The sequence below is a fragment of the Zootoca vivipara genome, chromosome 13 (assembly GCF_965207765.1).
Source record: "Zootoca vivipara chromosome 13, rZooViv2.hap1.1, whole genome shotgun sequence".
NCBI classification, from domain to species: domain Eukaryota; kingdom Metazoa; phylum Chordata; class Lepidosauria; order Squamata; family Lacertidae; genus Zootoca; species Zootoca vivipara.
Genome location: NC_142596.1, coordinates 10,947,036 through 10,969,593, shown reverse-complemented (window position 1 = coordinate 10,969,593; position 22,558 = coordinate 10,947,036). Strand labels below are relative to the sequence as shown.

Sequence of the window (22,558 nt, the reverse complement as noted above, 5' to 3'; positions counted from 1 at the left end):
AGAGGTGTCAGTCCTTTAGGTATGCTGGACCTAAGCCATTCAACTAATCACCAACCATTTGAATTGTGTCCAGAAACAAACTGACAAGCAGCACAGGCAATGCAGAACATGTGCAAAACAGTCCCATGTCAAGGGCCCATTAACATTGCATGCCAACTGAAGGTTCCACAGACGCTTCCTCCGTATCCCCAGTTACAGCATATTGCAATAATCCAATCTAGGTATAACTAAGGTGATCTCAGTAAAGGGCACATCTAGTCCACACAACACACAATTCTTACCTCTTCTAAGAGGGTGTCTATCACCAACTATATAAGATGAATCTTAAAAATAACTGGCAGTTATCTAAGCACTCAAAGCCCCCTACTTCTCTTGCAGCATAGAGATGGAGTTTGGTTCCATCTTGCTCTTTTTTCCATAAACAAAACACCCAGCTCATCACCGCAGATTAAGAGTTCTGTTTCTCATCTGCTTTCCCTTTAGGCTGCGTTTTCCCTCACCTTTTCCAATGCAATAGGGCCACCCAGTCTCCAGGTTACATTGCAGCAACTTGCTGATCCGTCTCTGCCTCTCCACCACGATGTGCCTTGTCCAGAAGGAAGCTTCTCAGATCCTGCCTTCAGCTCCCATCCTGGGCTTTCACCCGATTCTGGCTCTGACTCTCCCTTCACTTCTGCTCTCTCTATGCCTGAGTCTCTGCTCCTGTCCTCTCTGTCCCCGACTTCCATGTTCCCTGCACCTCCTCTCTCTCTGGCTGCTCCTGCATCTTACGAGGCCGTGAGGAGGACATGGGGCCACTAGGCATCTAGTCACTTCCAGTCTAACTCCATTTACATCTGGTCAGGGAGTCCAAGACCAACCTATCATGCAACATCAATAAAGGATGCAGCCCTAGGTATCTTACATATGTCTGGGCTTATGATTATGCACAAATGTGCCTTCAGGTTGTTCCTAAAGTTCTGTGATGCAGAGCACAATGTACTCACCTGGTCTGTTTCTTGTTTGTATATTTCTGCCTCTTCCTCAATCGTCTTCTTCTCAGTCTGTGTTTGGTGCAGTTCCTTTCTGAGCTTGCCGATCTCCTCTTGAAGGCTAAGGACACGGTTGGTGGCATTCTTGGCCTCTTCTTCACTCATTTTAAGGCGTTCTACATCATTCTTTAGCTTCTCTGTCTCAGACGTGTATGCTGCCTCCAGAGTACTTAGTTTCTCAATTAGGGATTTGGAGTCTTTGGTCTGCATAAAGCAAAAAAAAAATTGATAGAGATCAATGTTTGCAATGCATTTCAGTTTAACATTAAGTTTTCATGCTAGGAAAAGATGTGTTATTTATCATCATTTCTCAGCTATCCACAGAATGTGCACAACATCACACAATGAAAATGTCTGTTCTAAGTAAAAGGTAGAGGGAAAGGGACCCCTGACCATTAGGTCCAGTCGTGACAGATTCTGGGGTTGCGGTGCTCATCTCGCGTGATTGGCCAAGGGAGCCGGCGTACAGCTTCCAGGTCATGTGGCCAGCATGACAAAGCCGCTTCTGGCGAACCAGAGCAGCACACGGAAACGCCATTTACCTTCCCGCTGTAGCGGTACCTATATATCTACTTGCACTTTGACATGCTTTCGAACTGCTAGGTTGGCAGGAGCTGGGACCGAGCAACAGGAGCTATCCCCGTTGCAGGGATTCGAACCAGCGACCTTCCGATCGGCAAGCCCTAGGCTCAGTGGTTTAACCCACAGCGCCACCCGCGCTGTTGTAAGTAGGGACAGGCAAATCAGTTATTGTCTGTTTCCCTCAGTTTTTCATTTTTCAATCTTAAATTCTCATTTTCACATCAGTTTGCTTTTTTTTTTCTTTTCCCAAAAGCCCTTCTGCAATTTCATAAGCATTTTACTGCAAGGTTTTAATGTAATTATTATATGCAATTTTGCCAGATATATTAATTTTTGCAAGCAATTTCCCCTAATATAATGCATTTTTGTGCACACTTTTCCTATAATATGTTTTTTTGGACATACTGTATTAACTGGTTGGAGAACTGCATTGCAAAATAATGAGAATTTTGAAGGATGACCACATTTCAATCTGCATGATGTTTCGGGCAGTGCGAATTTTATCGTGGAAATGGGAAAACATACCATTTTTGCACCATACATGTTGTTTTTATGGTGTAATCTAGTTAGATATCACTTGCGAAATCTGCATCTGATTGCTCTCTTACTTGCTAAAGCTGGGATGGACAACCTGTGCCCCTTCAGGTGATGCTGGACTGCAACTCCCATCAGCCCCAGGCAGCATGGCCAATGGCCAATAATGATGGGAGGTGGAGTCCAACAACATCTGGAGGGCTCCAAGTTCCCCATTCTTCTGCTAGAATGAAGGAGTTCAGTTCAATTGTCAGTTGATGTGGATACTCTGCTTTTCTACAAGAGTATCCAAAGCAGCTTATATAGTACTCCAAACAGCCCTTATTTCAAAATGCAGATGATGTAAGCTTCTAGCCATCCAACCCACAGACATGTCACTATACCTGCTCATCAATTCTACGTTGCAGCTGCATGATCTTGTTCTCCATGCCAACGTTGAGTTTCTTGTAGTGTTCCACAGAGCGTGCCTCTATCTTCAGCTTCTTCAGCTCTCTCTTAGCCATCATGCGCCGGAAGCAGCATTGGAGATAGAGAATTGCCTCCAAAGATCTGTGGTACCGCACGCGAGCCAGCCAACCACGCACATGTTTCTGTATAATGGTGGCCTTGTGCCCACGAAGCATCTGCATATTAAAAACACACACACACAATGAGGGGCTTTGTACTGTTCTTCAGACACTGTCAACAGGGATAATTAACTGATACAATGAACTGTGACTAGTAAACTTAAAAATAAAGATAATTGAAGCCAATGAATAAAGTAATATACTACTGCCTGTTTGGTACATGGAAAGCTGACTACCAGTATGTTCCAGCAATCTACAGTGCAGATTCCTTATATGATGTTACAAATATGTGCATGTGCCTACACACACACACACACACACACACACACACACACACACACACACACAAAATGTATGCCACACTCTTACTTAACTATGGGTCATCAAAAGGATCTGGATTTTTCGAACTCTGGATAATATTAACTGCTCCATAGATTAGGGTTTAGCAAATCATGTGAAACTGTTCCACAATATTCCCTTCTCCTGGTGGACTCTCACACAAATTTGATTTGGAGGTAGAGTATTTCAATACTCTTCCTTTGGGCAATGCCAGGCACTTCCCACAGCAGAGCCCCAAAGCTTATAACCATCATAATACATTAATCGCTTTTGACGATTATTTTAGTTTAAGAGTTCTTGAACCGCAATCTAATGTTCTTTTGTTGATGCATAATGAACAGTTTGCAAATTCTTGATCAACTCCTTATGTTGTCTCTAACCACGCTAGTAAATTACATCATGTGTCATAGAGGAAAAACCTATACGTACATGTCATAGAGAACTCAGACTAAACTGGTTTATACCAAAACATTGATAGGTTCAACTGGCAAATTTGTCAATTTAGATTTCTGTATTTCTTCCCATAAAACAGTTTCCCCCAACTTGGTGCTCTCCAGATGTTTTGGACTACAATTCACACAACAGGAGTTGTAATCCAAAACATCTGGAGGGTATCAAGTTGAGGAAGGATGCCAAAAAACAGTGAAATAATTATCCATAATTATATGAAACTTCCAAAGATGTAGAACGGCAGATATTCTTAACAACAGTATATTGATTAAAAATACAGAAAATGGTTAAACTCTGTAGTCGTTTTAATATCATTTCATGTAACTAACCAATACAATGCATATGACACACTATCAGTGACATTTCAACTATATCCACTGCTTTTAAATTGTCCTAGAAATACCTTGATTCAGGAGATATAGCAGATCCACATCTGGTAGTACAAGTGAACCAAGTACATCCAATGATGGTTCAAATATTATACATTTTACTAAGGGCATCAGGTGGTTTACAATATAGTACATGTAAACCTGGAGCCAGTGTAGCTTCCTGTGAAACTCACAGACACCACAACAGCATCTCTTCCAGGAACCTCCCAAAAATATGTGAAGCAGGTGATTCAACTCCTTCAGACACCTTATTACAGTCATGTGACCACTAAACATACCAGTTTTATAATGGCTACTGACACCTGTTGCAATTGCTTCCCCAGACAAAGTAGTTTTGTTAATGGAACTATCTTTAACTACAGGATCACAACTGACGGGTCACAGGACACCATATGCCAACATATCTGGATCAGGTCTGAAAAATTCACAGAACCACATATAACGAAGTTACAGTTGCAGAGGACACTGTTCCAGAAGTCTGCAGCAATTTGAAGCACAGAAAACAACTGAAATTGCTTCTCCGTAACAATTCTCATACTTGGGGTGTCCTTGTAATCCTTATGCGGTGCCCATTTCAAAAGATTAAGAAAAAAGAGGAAGGCTTTGGCTCAGAAATCAATCAATCAGGGTATAACAGATTTTTTAATAATATGAATGAAGTGAAAATCAAACATAAATGAGGCATAGAGATCAGGATATTGGGCTCTGATTAGAGCAGGGGTGAGAAACTATGGCCTATGTGCCAAACCTGGCCTGCCCAGTCTCCCATTGGCTCACAATACTGCGTTCATGAAACCACACCCACCTGCCCCAAATGCAACGTCACATGTGGGTGGGATCAGGTGTGGGGTACGTAGAGATGCAGCTAAAGCAGGAAGAGTTCAACCATGCTTTGTGCAGTATCCCCACCCCTGCCACCCAAAATTGACAGGTGGGTGGACAAAGAAGTCAAATGGTGTCAAAAGCTGGTCCATCGAGCTGGAGGAGACAAAGGGCCAGATTCTGCTAACCCAGTGTGCTAGCAGAAGCCAGTGCAAGGTCTCCTGCAATGCAACAGGACTTTCTCCCCTCTCCTCCCCCAGAAAGACCTGAATTCAAAGACCTGCTCAGCCAAAAAGCTCACCAAATGCCCTTGGCCCAGACCTCTCAATTAATTATGAAAAAAACCCCAATGGACCTTGCCTTGAACTCCTTAAAGGAAGAGGCAGATATAAACAATAAAGCAACGGAAACCCACCACAACCATCAAGTTGGGACACCAAACACTCATTGCTTGTTTGGCTAGTATTTCTCAAAGGATGTTTTAAAGTATCATTTAGGATAATTAGCAATGTAAAAGATTCTTCAGAGGATAAAGAAACAATAATTGCTACAAGGCTCATTCCAATTACAACACTCACCTCCTAACTGAAAATATTCTTTTAGTCACACAGCAGAATCGGGCCATACAAAAGGCACTTCTCATCATCATCTGAAGATTGCCTGCCTGCCAGTCTTCTGCCACATCCTTAGAAAGTCTGCACTATTTTGCCCCCCTAGAAAATATCTCAAGTAATCTTTCATCACCTTTAGTGCAGCTGATAGGGGATTTGCTTTATTTAGAACATTTGTACTCCACTCTTCAGCCAAAAAGGCTCCCAAAGTGGCTTACATACAACTAATGAAAACAACCTGCCCACAGGTTTACAACATAGCTGCCAAGTTCTCCCTTTTTTAAAGGGAAATTCCCTCATGCTGAATAGGCTTCCTCGCGAGAAAAGGGAAAACTTGGCAGCTATGTTTACAATCTAAAATACATGACACAAATGGAAATGTGGATGGACATGGAGGGAAAAGGAATAAAGCAAAGTTAGGCACCAATTCTTGAAGTTTAAGCAGTAGTTCTTATAATGATCTGATTGAATTCACGTCCCAGTTTTGCTGCTGGAATGTAACCAGGTAAATAGCTACTAACTTCCCAATAATAGCTCACAATAATTCCTATGCTGCTACTTGTGCATTTGGAGAGTAAATGCAAAAATACCACAGATGAGAAACGTTACAAAGACCTTTGGTACAGGCAGAGCCTAAGACAGGCATCCCCAAACTGCGGCCCTCCAGATGTTTTGGCCTACAACTCCCATGATCCCTAGCTAACAGGACCCAGTGGTCAGGGATGATGGGAATTGTAGTCCAAAACATCTGGAGGGCCGCAGTTTGGGGATTCCTGGCCTAAGACCAGGGGTAGGCAACCTAAGGCCCATGGGTGTTTTTACATGAGTAGAATGTGTCTTTTATTTAAAATGCATCTCTGGGTTATTTGTGGGGCATTGGAATTCGTTCATATTTTCCTTCAAAATATAGTCTGGCCCACCACATGGTCTGAAAAAGGTTGCTGACCCCTGCCTAAGACTCATCTTTTCCTTATCACTTTGATGACCCATTTGAAATCTGAACACTATTGATATCTCTTGGGACTAACTGCAGCTTCACATCATACCACAGTGAACTGGAATAGTTATTGTCATGCACTGATGTTTCTGCTCCAATACAATTACTGTGCAATTTTCATTGATTACCTCCAACAGTTAGTTCTGACTAGCTCTGTGGTAACTACAATAACCACAAAGGAAATGCAACAGGCTAACAAAAACAGATGTTCCAAAACAAAACCAGTAATGAACCATCACATTAAAACTTATAAATGACACATAATGGATTAATCATCCTTAATTCCATAGCCAGAAAGCACCTGAGCTGGTGATGTGGTTTACTTTTTGCGCTACTGTGTTTCTCCAAAAATTTATTTTTCCTTTAAAAAAAACAAAAAACACCATTATGGCTTATTTTCAGGGGATGTCTTATTTTTTCCCTCCTCCTCCTCCTCCTCCTGCCGCAGTCGGCATTGCTGCTGTGCCTATCACTATGTCTTATTTTTGGGGTAAGGCTTATATTCCTTGAATGCTTAAAAATCCCGCTATGGCTTATTTTATGACTACGTCTTAAAATAGGGGAAACAGGGTAGAAGGAATGTATTTTTAAACTTATTTTATTAAAATACAATGCTTCTCAAAATAATTACTACTGTTTTGAAAACTTTAACTTAAAGCAAATTATTTTACATTTGACAAGTTTAAAGTTATGACTACAGTTACTGGTATATAATATTATTCCTACTTTCAAGTGTCATGTGAGAGCAGAGCTACAAATGGAATTATTGTATGCTCTGTTTTTTCCACTCATTTCAAGGGTCCAGCTTGTGCACCAAGAATAAGTATTTCCATACCAATGCATCAAGAAGTTCTAGCAGATAAGGGAGCTCCAGCCACTTACCACAACTACCTGTAAGCAATCACACAAGCAGGTATTTTGCCACAAACCCTTCCCATAATTTTAGCATGTGGATACAGATATACAGAGTTGATATGCAGGCAACAATGTTTGCGGAACGCACATAAGCCCGCTCTGTCCCTGCTTCCTTTTCTAGCCACTTCTAGGTTGCGACGATGCAGACACGCACAGTCGCACACATATTGAACACATGCAAGACGGTTGTTACCTGTACAATACCAAAGCCACAGTTTTCCACAGAACTATTTCACAGTAGAAGCACATGATCAGGACTAGTGGCTTCCTGTATTTTTAGAAATTACACCTTGGCAGTGAAATTGGTGTGTGTCTTGAGAAATGAACCTCTAAAAATAACATTGTGAAATTTCATGCTCTATAGCAGGGACGTCGAACACATTGATCGCGATCTACAGGTCAATCCCTGCAAGGCTTTGGTCGATCGCTGGTCCTCTTCCAGCCTCGCCCCCCTCTCCCTGTGCCGACCTCTATTGTTGCTCAACAACTTCTGAGCTGAGCTGAACCCCTAAAAAAGGGGGCATTTCCCCTCCCTTAAAAAAGCTCAACAACTTTGAGCTGAACCCCCCCCCCCAAAGGCGGTAGTTCACTGCCAGATTTTAAATTTGAAAGTAGATTGCAGTCTCTAGGGAGTTGGCCACCCCTGTTCTATAGCATCCTAAAAGAAACACGGCCACATACTGTATTCCAGAATAATAATAATAATAATAATAATAATAATAATAATAATAATAATAATAACAAAAGCAGGAGTCAAGTAACAGACTCTCTTACCTGCTGATACTTCTTCCTAGCAATATAACCTCGCAAATATGACTGGAGAACCAATGTAGCGGCTAGCGTGTGACAGTATCGCTTGCGGACAACATACATGCGCTGGAATTTCTGAATAATGATGGCAGCTTTTGTTCTTCTAAGGAAAGTGGCAAGGCTGACCAAGAAAAAATGAGGGGGTAGAAGACAGTATTTACAAACTCCAAAGTAGTCTCTTAACATTAACACTTTATTACAAAGGTCCCAATGACAGTAAAATTTTGGATAACTCGATAGCATCAGACACTTCTCCCCAGGCTTACATTACAGTGCTAAACCACCAAATTCAAGTAACCTTATTCACTAATTACTGAGTTTAGGACTGCAACCAAAGCACCAAATTATTGTCATTGGCACATCTAACCTGTAAAAGCAAGGCTCCAAGAGCACCAGTCATATATTAACTGCTGGCCTAACTCCTTTTTGAAAATTTGCAGTGATATGCATTTCCCATGTTACATTAGCCCAATACTCGTATGCCCAAACTTGCAAAAACAATAGTGCATTTAAAAGATTTAAGACAAGCATACATGTTCCTTAGCAAGAGGTTTAAATAATTTTTCTTTAAATAACTAGATTGTTCGCATCGCATTCACATCAGGCATCCAGTCACTCTGAATTCCTGAGAATAACTTTGCAGGGAAAAGCCAACATCGGCATATTTTTACATATTTCTAACCTGCCTTCAGTTCAACTACTCTAGAAAGTCAGATGCTGTTGACCAACAAAAGCAGTTGTGGAATCCTAAAAACTTCAGCACCAACATTTACTAAAACAAAAGCAGGAGCTATGTTCCAATAACAGGATCCTTGCCAAACAAATGCCTTTGGGAAACCCAAAAGCAGAGCTTCAAGGCAACAGACCCTCCTATTGATGCTCCCCAGCAACTGGTATTCAGTGGCATACTGCCTCTATACTGGAGGCTGCACATAGGCAAGTGAGACCTGCATAATGCATATAGCTATCATCATACACGAGCTTGGTTCTTCAAGTGTGGATTGTCCTTAGCCAAAACAGCACCATCAGAAGGCTTGAGGGAACCCCAAGACTTGTAATCTGTTGGGGGCAGGAGCTGGAGCATACTCAGCGAGCGTAAAATGTTGACTGACAAAGGAGGGAAACTGAATAACTGGAATCCTCAACAGTAGCACTTAACATTTTCTTGCAGGCCCCACTTGACATGCTGGTGGTCATGGATATGCATCCTCCATGATCTGTTCTTTACAATCTACATCATCACGCTCAGTTAACCTGTGACCCACCAAGCCAAATGTAGCTCACTAGACACTATTATAGTCCAGTGGATATATGATATACACCCCTTGCAATCAGAGGCAGAAAGCAAAATAGTAAGTTTATCAAGTTGGGTCTTATAACATAATGATCAGTACAGTGGTACCTTGGTTCTCAATGCCTTGGTACTCAAACAACTTGGAACCCAAACACTGCAAACCCGGAAGTGTTCCGGCTTGCGAACTTTTTTTGGAAGCTGAATGTGCTCTGTTTTGAGTGCCATGCTTCCAATTTGAGTGTCACATTTCCGTTTTGAGTGTTACACTGAGGTCTATTTTTGCTATTTATTTTGCGGTTTTGTTTTTGTGGCTCTTTTCGTTTTTGTTTTTGCAACTGTGTGGAACCCAGTTCAGCGACTGGTTGATTGATTGTGTGACTGCAGTACAGTGGTGCCTCGCTAGACGAAATTAATTCATTCCACGGGTCTTTTCTTATAGCGAAAAATTCGTCTAGCGAATCCCATAGGAATGCATTGAATTTTTTTTGAATTTTTTTTGCCCATAGGAACGCATTAATTGAATTTCAATGCATTCCTATGGGAAACCGTGATTCACTAGACGAATTTTTCGTAAAACGCATTCGTCTAGCGAGGCAAGCTCCGCTCGAAAAATCCTTTCGTTAAGCGGAAATTTCGTTAAGCAGGGCATTCGTTAAGCGAGGCACCACTGTACACTGTTTATTGCTTTCATTTTATGAGTCAATGGTCTCGATAGATAGCAAAAATTCATGTTAAATTGCTGTTTTAGGGGGTTGTTTTTAAAAGTGTGGAATGGATTAATCCATTTTGCATTACTTTCTATGGGAAAACGTGCCTTAGTTTTGGAACGCTTTGGTTTTGGAATGGACTTTTGGAACAGATTAAGTTTGAGAACCAAGGTACCACTGTACAGGAAAAACAGAAGGTACAGTTGAGTTTTATGTTTAAAGCAACCCAAGCTTTTTCTCAGGGGTCAGCTTACCATCTTGCCTGGTACCCTCGGACATATCTCTGAATGGTGATGGCTGCCTTCCTCATGCGCAGGTACTTCTTCCGCAACAACCATCCTCTGATGGTCTTTTGAATGCGGATGCATGCAACTCTCAGTTTATCGGCCCTTATTTTTTCCAAGTAAGCTACCTGACCAGCCCGGAAAAATATTTTTGTCTTCCCAAACTGGTACTTATCCTGATCCTGTTTTCAGAAGAAATGTACAATCAGCCAGACCGAAAATGATAAAGGATTAATAATACAAGACTCAATGACAGCAGAATTGGTAAAGAGGCAACAGGCATCCTCTAAATCAGCGGTGGCTAATCTTTTGAGACAAAGGGACACATTAACCCCTGGGAGTCACGGAAGCGGGTGGCGCTGTGGTCTAAACCACTGAGCCTCTTGGGCTTGCCAATCAGGTCAGTGGTTCGAATCCACACTATGGGGTGAGCTCCTGTTGCTCTGTCTCAGCTCCTGCCAACCTAGCAGTTTGAAAGCATGCCAGGGCAAGTAGATAAATAGGTATCGCAGCGGCGGGAAGGAAAATGGCATTTCCATGTGCTCTGGTTTCTGTCACAGTGTTCTGTTGGACCAGAAGCGGTTTAGTCATGCTGGCCACATGACCCGGAAAGTTGTCTGCTCCCTCGGCCTGAAAGCGAGATGTGTGCTGCAACCCCATAGGCGCCTTTGACGGGACTTAACTGTCCAGGGGTCCTTTACCTTTTCACCTTACATGTCAAAGTGGGAGTGGCTAAAGTTTAAAGTAGGTGTGGCGAGATCCTCAAGGTTGCCTCCCAAAAGACTTTCTCACCAGCTAGCCTACACTGATTTACATTGTTTTAATTGTTAATTATGAAATTCAGTAAATTGCTTTCTTTTCTTTTTTTTTAAATAGACAAACGGGAAGAGGAGTTGGAGGCAGTGGCATAGCAAGGGGGGGTGATGGGGCGGGTCACCCCGGGTGCCACCCTGGGGGGGTGACACTCGGCGCCCCCCACTGTTCTTATATGTTCTTTCAATGCTGATTTCATATCTGAAGTCAGTTTTGTTTTGTAAGCTCTAGGTTTTTTTGCAATTCATGTTTTTCACTTTTCACCAGAGACAGAGACATGGGGGGGGGTGACAAAAAAAATTCCGCACCAGGTACCACCTGGGCTTGCTACGCCTCTGGTTGGAGAGCCGCAAAAACCTTTTGGAATCATGAGATCAAGGCAGGAGACCCATGGGAATGCTTTAAAAAAACTATTTTTAATTATTATTATTATTTAAATGACAATAGGGGAGCCTTGGGAGTCACAAAAATCCCTTTGGGGGGGGGTGTCTCCCCTGCTATACAACATGAAAGGGCATGATGAAAATCAGGTTAAACAAAAGGAGCAAAATTGTATAAAATCCTGTCGTTTTTAGCTTGTAGCCAGCCATGTAAAAGTAAAGTAATTAAAACATTGTGAGATTTGAAAGGAAAATAATACATGGACTGTGGACTTTATTCTGAACCCCAAAGGCTACTTTAATATGCCAAGAAAATCCTGGGCAGTGTTATTTACAGTGCTTGAAGGTATTCACCAAAAGAACAATGTTCTCAACTGTCCAGGGCCATCTGACGGCTCCCTTGCCCTATGGGAAAGGCGAGAGCAAAGGTGGAACAGCCAAGAGAGCTGTCCATCATCTCGCTCCTGGTAGCTGCTCCTTCCCTGAACCGCCACCAGAGGGCTACTCAAGAATAATCTCATGTACAAATCTGAGAAGAGGTAACAAAGAAAATTTCCGAAATAATAGGTGTACTGGTACCATTAAGCCTGAAAAGTGGACTATAAGAATCTTAAAGAAAGAAAGCTGCCATGAGTGTTGATTTAAATGGAAAGCCAATATGGATACTGTGTAGGGGAAAGCTCAAACAAGGAGTGGAAGCCATCTTTGCTCAACCAAAGGGAAGAAGTCATCTTTGCAAAGCCATATGGGGCTTATTTTGTTGCCCTACGGCACTCAGCCACTAGCATGTTTATTCTATTAAATGAAATGGATCCAACCAACACCCTAATAATTTTGCGAGCTCAGCAAGCTTTACAGACAATAAGCACCATAGTCTACTACTGTACCAGAATAAGTTTCTCCAGGACATTTTTACATGTCTGCTTCCTGTCATTGAGGACGTCTTTCTGCTTCATCAGCACACGATAGCGACTGAAAAATTCTTGATAGGTCCACCTGGTTTCAAGAAGCAGCAGAGTTAGACAAACAAAAAGTTATCTGTGTATATATTGTATTCAAGCAAAACATCACAATACCAGCAGGCTCACCTGGAAGGGAAGCCAGCTGCACTGATTCGAATTGTTTCCAGCACACCACAAGCTCTGAGCTGCTGCACGGTCCGCTTTTCATCAAACCTAGAGATGAAAACATTGCTAATTTGAGGCAGAAACTTTGATACGGTTCTACAGGTGTTTCCCACAACTGTACGGTTGCCTTAATGCTTGTGTTTTCTCTTTAATATGTTGTAATGTTTACTTGCCAAAAAGTACTCCCACAAGTCGCGTGATATGAAAAATCAAAATACAAAAGAGGATTCCTAGTTATATCTTGGCCAATCTGCAAGTAGCTTCCGGATTTTCTTCTTCAATGTGTCCGAAATGTACTCATGGAATATATACCCTTCCCATGTTTCATCATAACATGGGAAACAGCTTTAATGTTTAAGAGGATAACATTTAGCTGAATCTAATGAAATGAGCAAGCACATGAAGCCTTCCTATTTCATCCAAAACAAGTAGCAAAGAAAATATATAGGTTTTCTCTCTGTAATCTTGAGCAGCAAGTACTGCATATTAGATGCTATGAGCAAAACAACTTACATAAATGGGAACTTGAAATCATTTGGCTTAATACACCGTACGTAATGAGGAGTTGTGGCATTAAGGGTCTCCATCAGAAGATGCAGAGAATTTCTGAACTATAGGAAAGAAATCAAAAGGGAGAAATTGCCAAAGGAAAAAAAAGACACAGAAGCAATCTGATTTTTGAGCAAATTCTGCAAGTCGAACCTTCTCAGCCCAACAATATCTAAGAACATATCCGGCAAAGAAAAGTCACGCCACTAATATTTTTCTTTGTATTTATTATTTAAAGAAATTTATATACTTTACAAGGAATAATACTATTATTGATACAAACAGAAAAGTAGTAATTAAAAACAATTAAAATAAGCAGTAAACTAAAACTAGATTTTAAAACATCAATATTTACTAATTTATTTAACAAAATGTATGAATAATGTAATACTATCCATTTACAAAAAAAAAAAGGTTATCTGCATCTTTCATATTGATTGGATAGATTTGCTCAGAGTTTACTTCAATATTCCAGAAAGTCATACACCCTGATTCTTAATATTTTTGGTTTTTTATGAGAATTCAGTGTGTGTGCTTGTACTGGCTAATAACCCACAAAGCTCTCTCTTTTATTTTTAGAAGGTCAATAGCATTTCTCCACAAACTCTTACAGTGACTCTTCTCTCTTCCTGCCCTGTTATCAGATGGGATATCCCTGAATGAATAGCATAGCAACAAAATTCACCCACCTGATGGCCCACTGTTTTCTTATGTTCCTTGCTTGTTTGGGCCGTTTTAGACTTTGATGGTTTTACAGCCGCACGAGACAATGGCGTACGGCCTGAAGGTGTTGCTGTAGTGGGGCTGATGGGCTTCTCATCCCGAAAGAGCTCAGGCAGCATCTTAAACTGGTTCAGAAACAGGGGATAAAAAGCGCACCTCTATATTAGAAAGAGAAGGGCTTTCCCAAGGGAAATGCAATAAAAAGGGAGAACCAAAAGCAAATAGGAAGGGGAGCTTATCATAGCACTTCTGAAGCGTTACCACTTTCCAGCTGCCAATTTGAAAACTTATGTAAGGAATGAAAAGTTTAACGAAACATGCTAATGGAAACAGTTTATTTATTTGATTCCATTTGTTAATTGCTTCCTCTAAAATTTATCAAATCTCAAAATGAAAGCTTCTGATTCTGATCCAGTTGCATTTACTTGATTTCAAGTGCCTGGAAATGATGCAACATATCAAACCTCAAGTATGATTTAGAAGTCAGGAACATTATGTTTTCACCAGGCTACAGAGTTACTGGGTGGGCATAAAATAGCAAGTGAGGCATCACGCAGCCCACAAAAAAAAACCAGAGGCATCACCACTGATGCAATGTGCTGAAATTGTTATAGCCAGGAGTGGTGCTACAGTGACGCTTAACTGCACAGTCCTAAAGCTGTCAAATTTGATATTCCAATTTCCCCCACTTCTGGGCAGTGGGGCATATATCCCTTTCATTGCAGTCTATGGGAAATAATGGGTCCATCACTCTAGCATGGGATAGCATTCCATAACTGAAGGAGATTGAGGAGGAACCGAATAGCAAAAGACTGCAGAACAGGCCAACGAAAACTTGTGTGTTTAGAGGAAACAAACCAATGCTCACACCCCAGGTCAAGCAATATTGCAGCCGAGTTGCTAGCAGTCAAAATAGAACATATCTTTCCATTTAAAGCCAAATGACAATAAGAAAGGAATGCAAGCAAGCAGGGATTAGAGCTCAGTTTTCTTTTCTTTTCTTTTTTAAAAAACCTACCGTTAGTCAATATAACTCCATTCAGGGAAGGTTGTTTGCCCTGTGCTTGCCAATAGGACCATTTTCACTTGCACAACTGTCTGTTTCACATTGCTATAGCGCAGGTGTAGGCAGAGGCGTAGCTAGCTACACTGGCACCCGGAGCGGTGCAAATGGTGTGCACCCGGGGCGGGGCCATGGGGCAGGGCAAGCGTTCCAGGGGGAGAGGCGGGCATCCTGGGGGGGGTGCCACGGCAAGCGTCCCAGGGGGCAAGATGTCCATGGGGGCAGAGCAAGCCATCCATGGAGGGTGGAGCGAGCCGCCCATGGCGGGATGCTTCCTGGGTGGGGGGGCAGGATGCTTCCTGGGTGGGGGGGAGGGAGCCACAGCAGCCCGGGAATGGGGGGCAACGGCGCGCCGCCCGTTCATGACTCCCAAGCCTCCCCCGAGCTGTCAAAACCAAGGGGGAAGGGGGGAAGGCAGCTGGCAAGGCAGCGCAACTCTGCCCCTTCCCCCAACGGCTTAGGGTAAGCTTGGGAGTCACCCCCTCAGTGATGACACCCGGGGTAAGCCGCCCCCCCCTTCCTCCGCCCCTGGGTGTAAGAAACCATTGGCCCTCCAGACGTGGTTGAACTGCTGTTCCCATTAATACCAGAAAGTGAAGCAAACAACTGGAGATGATGGGAGCTGTAGCTCAGCAACCACTAGAGGGCCAAAATTTCCCACACCTGCTGTTGTGCCACACCTGCAGCAAAAGTGTAGACAGTTCAAGTGCAGCCCAACTGAAGTCAAAGGGCCTTGCGCACACTTAACATGCAGGATGGCAGCCCAAGACTGCATCCAGACTAGCACTTTTGTAGCATTTAATTGCATTTTCTTTAATCTCTTGCTCTCGGGTAGAGATGCCTTTGGCTTCTGCTCTAAGAAATAAGCAGTTCTAGGTGAATGGGTGCAAGTTCACCATAACTTCTGCTTAAAGAAAAACATTCTGATAATGGCAGATGAAGCAGGACAATGGCAAAGAAGGAGGCAGAATGTTTTGGTTGTCCAGACCTGTCCAAGGAAAGGTAAATATTTTCATATGGGGGAAATCCAGAAATGCAGTACTAAATAGGAATAAAGAGGATGGCACTCAGCCTGTATCACCTTGCTTAAAATAAATAAATGCAGAACTACATATATACTGCTGGTCTGGACACACCTTAGGAATTCAAATATTTTAGCAATGCATTAGGTTTTAGGATTACCTTCTGGGGAAGATGTATGGTGAAAAACAAGGCAGAGAGATTATAAATAAAAAAAAATGAATACATACAGCCAAACATGAATAATCGCCTACTCATTGTGACATTTCTGTAAACACAATCCTAAAAAAAGGTTTAAATATTAGGGAGCCACTTAAATAGTTGCTCCCTAATATGTGTGCATAGGATTACAGCCTGCATTACCAAAGTCAAATTGCTTTTGTACACATATTTTAAAATGCAAATGTTAAACACACTTGGTACAACTACCTTTAGAAACAGCATACCTTCATCAATTATCACCGTCATCAATCATCTATGAAGTGCCTAACATTTTCTAAGTGTCATACACAGATTGAAAAGTAAGACAGTCCCTGCCCACATGCTTACGATTTTAAAAGCTATGACACAAATGGAAAAAGGGAAGGGAAGAGAAGAGTAGCAGAAAACAAGCAAATGCAGCAGTTCTTAAAGTTACATTGTTTTAACAACTAGAAGGTATGTTGTTCAATTCAGAGGGCAATTAGACTTGATTACACAAAGTTCAAGTAATAAATTTAAAAACAGGCTTTTCGGTTGAAGATATAAAGTACAAATGGCAAGTCACGAGGCACAAATCAGCAGACAGACTCTAGTTTCGAGGGAGAGGGGATTCAATGTTACTCCGAGTCAAATCAATGAATAAAATTAATATCTAATGTAAGTGGGCTAAAATCATCTGGAACTCAACCTTTAGTACTGGGGAGGGGGGAATCTCAATACTAACCTTACTTGATTTTAGAACTTTGATCTGCTCTTCATAGACAGTATCTTTGTTTTTTTCCAAAAACCCTTCACACTGGTACTCCACCTGGAAGTACAAAATATCTAATTTTACAAGACAAAAAAAATGAAAATTCAGAAGGCTTACCATATCTAAGCAAAAATACATCCTGCAACCTCTGAATCTAGAAAAAAATATGTATTAAAAATCACTGTTCTTGCTACTGTGATATTTTACACCTTTAATGCACTCAAAAGCAGAGAATGGTAATTCTGAGACTTGAGTATATCACTTTCCTATGTCTTAACATACACAAAGGCAAACTTCACCAATATATTTCCAACGCACTTTGTGAATAGACCATGCTATGTGAAAACAGGCTACAGCTGAATACATCTATCCAGAAACAAATTTGCATGTAATTAACCTGGAAGCCACACTGTGAACAAATTAAAGATCACCACCTGAAGTGTCTTAATTTGTTACTCAGTCACTAAAAGATTGGCTGGCTCAATCTCAAATTTAAAATCCTTCAATGAACTGCTACTAAAAAAAGCCCACAGGACATTTTTAAATATAGCTAGAAATAGTTCACTAGCAGCATCCTGTTAAGCCCATGTAAGAACCAAAGTTATTTTAGTTATCTCAGTGTCTGGGGCTGTGGATCATACAGAAAAAACCGATTACTCAAGAATGGATAAGTGCAAGAACATCACAGGCAAATACGTTTACCAAATCAGGCAGAACACAGAAACCCTTACCTTATCTGCAAAGTGTTGGATGATAAATGCTTTGTTTGACATACGGGGTTTTTCAAAGAGAACAGACTTGTTCAAGTGAGTATTGTACAATTTCTGGGCCCAACTATTATCCGAACCTTTAGGCATCTAGCAAACGGAGAGATAAAAGAACAGGTAAATTTTAACCATCCTGATTTATTATGAAAAAGTGAAACAAGGAAAGCCAGTCTACAACTGAAATGGAAAATGTTGTTTTGGCATTTTAAATTCACCTAAATTTGAGCCACTCAAAGAAACAGGATGCAGTTAATGGCTCACAATATTGTTGGCCACAAATGTATGGGCCATCAGTTTCTAAGAATACTCCTTTAAATATCTCATTTGTATACCACTTTACATATTCATAGGAGTTACCCACGCCCAGTCTTGTTTTGGGGATAGGCTCCAATAAAAATAACAAAATAGAAAATAATTATGCCCCTCAAGAAGTGGTTGAGGCTGGACTGATTCACACACTACCTTTCTTATCCATATGAGCAAGGGGACAAAAGCTGCGGTATGAGGGGGTGGGGACTATAATTCAGAGGGGGGGGGAACTGGTAATCAAATTTAGATGCTCAACATGATGTGAAAACTGGACACTGTCCCTGCCCCACAGGGGCTATGCTTGTGTGCCTAAAAGAGCTTTCATCCAATCTTCAACATTTACTCACAAATAAGCCCCACAAGGGGCATTCTCCTAAGAGAGAGCATTTATAGCAGGCATCCCCAAACTTCAGCCCTCCAGATGTTTTGGACTACAATTCCCATCTTCCCCCACCACTGGTCCTGCTAGCTAGGGATCATGGGAGTTGTAGGCCAAAACATCTGGAGGGCCGCAGTTTGGGGATGCCTGATTTATAGTCTTGTAATCTAAGACCCCTATACACATTGGCATGCTTTGAGTCTAGATGAAAATAATAGTTTCAAACAAATAATGGCTTAACAGGAACACATAGGAACATTGACATGGCAGAGATCCTCTCTCTTCCTTCACCTCAAAACAGCATTCACAGGGCAGTATCTAACATTAGTCCTACTCAGAGCAGATCCACTGAAATAAAAGAACACAACTTAATGGATGCAGCCAACTCAGATTCATTCCTTTCAGTGGGTCTGCAATGAGTAGGACTTAAGTTGGATATAACCCATTCTTTGCACGCTACACTAAACCAAGGTGTGTGGTACATTGGCTTGATGTCATGGTTTGGAGAGAATCAAAACAGAAGTGCTGTTTCTGGCATCATGCTAAGCCAAGATTTATGGTTTGTTGCTCCCAGTCGAAGGAAAGGAAGAGCAAAACAGGAGTACTCAAACTGTATAAATTTTATATAAAGTCTACGACACGTTTTAGTAGAGTGTTATGCACTCTACTACGAACATGAGTTTGACCAAACTGCGGGAGGCAGTGCAAGACAGGAGTGCCTGGCGTGCTATGGTCCATGGGGTCACGAAGAGTCGGACACGACTAAACAACAACAACAAAAAATGCACTAACAGTCAACAGTGGAAGCTGGAAACCAATAGATCTGTTGAACTCCTACCTTACACTCTTCATCTAGCAAATCCAAAATACCCAGTTTGGCCTCTATGAGGTTAATGCAGGGCTGATTGTCATAGAAATCAATCAAGGTCCAAGGAATTTGTTCCCTCATATATTCTTCTTGCTCCAGTTTAAAGACATGCTATAAGAGGAAGGGGAAGCAGTAAATAGAGAAAGTTCATTGTTTTCTTCCCAATACATTTAACTAAATTGCACACAAATTAAACTTGAACCCACCATTTACTAAGTACACATCAAAGTGGACAAATGAATCTGTATAACGTGTTCAAAATTAATATGTCTTTTAGTATGGGAAAAGCAGCAAGGAAATTATAAAATGAGGTAGACAGAATAAGAAGCTTAGAAATAGACAATGCCCCAAGCTTTTATCCTTCTCATCAATATCATAATCACCACATAATTTGTAAAGCACCTAAAGTTTCCCAAATACTAAGTATAAAATCTATACAAAACTAAATAACAAATGATAGTGAGGGAACTGTCCTGGCTCTCACTAGATGAAGGGATCGGAATAGGTTTTCTGCCAAAAACTTTAATGCTCAAATCAGTACATGACACAAGCAAGGCAAGGGTTGAAGGCACAGCAGCTTGCCAGACATGGCTCTGCAAGGTAAGATGTTGATCCAGCAAATGATGCTCCCCCCCACCCAGATTCCTGTTATAAAGGCGTGGTGTGGGCATGACTTCAGCATAGCAAGTTGAATGTTGTTCAACTTGGTTGTGTCCTCTCTGGTGTTTTATTGTTTATGACTACTTTTGCTACATTGCAATTATTATTATTTTTCATCTTGAAAGTTACTTTGAGCATGGTTTGAACTATGGAAAAGTGGCATAAAATAAAATGATGGATGGATGTATAAGCAATGGGCAGTTTGCTGTCTTACATATTGGAGCCCCACCAGCATATCTGATGAAGGGCAAGGACTGCAGTCTGCCTCCATCTCACCCTGACCCATTGGTGAGGGATATGCTGTATTACCCACCAGTGAATCTACTAATCAGGAGACTCCTGTCTACTGCTTAACAGGCTGCTGACATCCAACTTGCAAGTTGACCTTATTGGTGTGTCTGTCCAGCTATCCCAAGGAATATTTTGATTAAAATTACTATCTCGCTCAAGAAGGACCAAGGTAGGAGAAACAAAACAAAAAGAAGAAGTAGAACTCTAATTAGGGAAAGATAAAATGTAGACCCCACCAACTGGCACTAGGACCTATCCCAGGAAAGTGATGAGTACATGCTCTTAAGAGAAGCTCAGTGCCACACAGAGGATCTAGCTATCAAAATGGACCATTAGTGGGTCGAAGCACAGAAAAACCTGCTTCTCACTTACCATATTGAACTGTTGCTGCAGTTTCTCATTAGCATAGTTTATACAGAACTGTTCAAAGCTGTTTATCTCAAAGGTTTCAAACCTGGAAAAAAAACCAAAGACAACCACCAGCACAAATTAAAGGAGTAAATGTTTGAAAGATAAAAATCATGTCAACATAGTACAAGAGTGGGTTGACGTACACAAACTGCCATACTTCTATATACTGATGTTCCTAGCAGCTTGGGCAATAATACCCATGCCCAAGTTATAGTGTTATATTTTGTATTTTACTTTGGGTTGTTTGTTACATTTTGTTACATCAAAGTACTCAGAGGAAACTCACCCATAGATGTCCAATACGCCAATAAAAGAATGTTGTTTCATGGTGGAATGAAGAGCTTGGTTCACATTATCGACAATCCAGTTAAACAGACTAGCATATACATGTTTTGCAAGAGCATCCCTGGCATTTATGGCCTGCAGTTTGGAAATTGGTTTGATGTAGGTCTCTGTGGCAGTAGCAAGCTTCCTGTGGCAGAGCCAGTGAGCCATCTGTTCATATTCTACTCCCATGAGATCACAGAAGATGGTGAGGGGTTCGTTTTTGGCCTACAAGGATAATAATCTCCTTAGATTTGAAAGTATTATTCACCACTGACAATGCATGCATTAACGCTCCCCAAGCAAGCAGAAAGCCTTCTACCATTTTCTAGATTTGCAGTGAGAAGGCGTAAAGAAATATCTCATATTAACTTCAACCCCTGCTTTTAGAAAATGCATAGAAAGGTCGGCTTAAGAGGTTGACAGCATTGGCTTCAGTTTTAGGTGCGCCCCTGGGCAAGGCATCCTCCCTGGGTCCCCCCTCCAACGTAGTGTGTGTCACTTTAGGCAGTGAAACTTATTTTTTGCACACTGCTTCATTGAGGGGTCTTAAAAATACAGTATGTTTTTGGGTGTGATGAATTCAAATCTGAGATTATTTTTTATTATTGGACAACATTTAGCTTGTTAAGTCTACATCTGATGAAGAAGCACACAAACTGCTTTCACAAAACCAAATAATTTTAATTTTACCTTCTAAAAAATGTCAGAGAATGCTAAATAAACAAACAATAGTAATAATAATACAGTTGTACCTTGGATCCACTGAACATCCACTGAAACTCGGACGTTTTGGCTCTTAAATGCTGCAAACCCAGAAGTGAGTGTTCCGGTTTGCAAATGTTCTTTGGAACCCGAACGTCCGCAGGGCTTCCGCAGCTTCCGAAAGCCGTGCTTTGGTTTCTGAATGCTTTGGAAGTCAAACAGACTTCTGGATGGATTCCATTCAAATTCCAAGGTACGATTGTATAATATAAATACAAATACTCGGCAATCATATTTAATTATTTCTATGCAATTTTGCACACATTTTACCTACCAAGCAAGTCTAAATTACATTAATATTTTGAATTCCCAAGTCATGTTACAACTTCTGAGCACCCCTCTTTTTTTTTTTAAACTGAAAAATTCAATGCACCTTACTTCCTCAGTAAGATGACCTTCTCACGGCATAAAGTCCAGGGGGCTCATGTCAGGTGCCCAATCATGTGGTGCACTTGATGCCAGCCCTACAAGTTGATATCATTACAATTGACCTAGGACCTGCCCGTCCTCCTTAACCCTAATCCCACATGTCTATGGACTACTAGAGAGCAAAACAATGTTACTTTTGTACTTGGCTAAGGCCAGCCTTGCACAAAGGAAAGTACATTTCTGCACAACTTCCTAATGTATGGCAAAATGTTTTCCTTCACAGGCACTGCTGGTAGACAAAGAACGATTTCATGCAATACTTTTGCAAACAAGTCATATTGGCATAGCTCCTTAAAAGATGTGAACTGTGACATTTTATCATGAGCCATTGTGAAGGAAGGTGCAGAAGAAGGTAAAGGCAGTGGGGAAATAGAAATTGGTTGCATTTTTCCAAGTT

General features: G+C 41.3%; 1 protein-coding gene across 4 annotated transcripts in view; it reads right to left on the bottom strand.

Annotated features, from left to right (window-relative positions):
- The window catches only part of MYO5A (myosin VA), a 119,703-nt gene that overhangs the window by 32,084 nt on the left and 65,061 nt on the right, over nt 1-22,558 (bottom strand). For all 4 annotated transcript variants that reach the window (XM_060282746.2, XM_060282747.2, XM_060282748.2 and 1 more), the window contains exons 10-22: nt 20,930-21,195; nt 20,605-20,686; nt 19,252-19,392; nt 17,690-17,815; nt 16,932-17,015; nt 13,890-14,048; nt 13,165-13,262; nt 12,613-12,699; nt 12,412-12,520; nt 10,302-10,513; nt 8,011-8,167; nt 2,531-2,770; nt 987-1,235 (exon numbers count right to left, since the gene is read on the bottom strand). In XM_060282746.2, the coding sequence (XP_060138729.1) occupies nt 987-1,235; nt 2,531-2,770; nt 8,011-8,167; nt 10,302-10,513; nt 12,412-12,520; nt 12,613-12,699; nt 13,165-13,262; nt 13,890-14,048; nt 16,932-17,015; nt 17,690-17,815; nt 19,252-19,392; nt 20,605-20,686; nt 20,930-21,195 (2,010 nt within the window). The remainder of the gene's footprint in view (nt 1-986; nt 1,236-2,530; nt 2,771-8,010; nt 8,168-10,301; nt 10,514-12,411; nt 12,521-12,612; nt 12,700-13,164; nt 13,263-13,889; nt 14,049-16,931; nt 17,016-17,689; nt 17,816-19,251; nt 19,393-20,604; nt 20,687-20,929; nt 21,196-22,558) is intronic.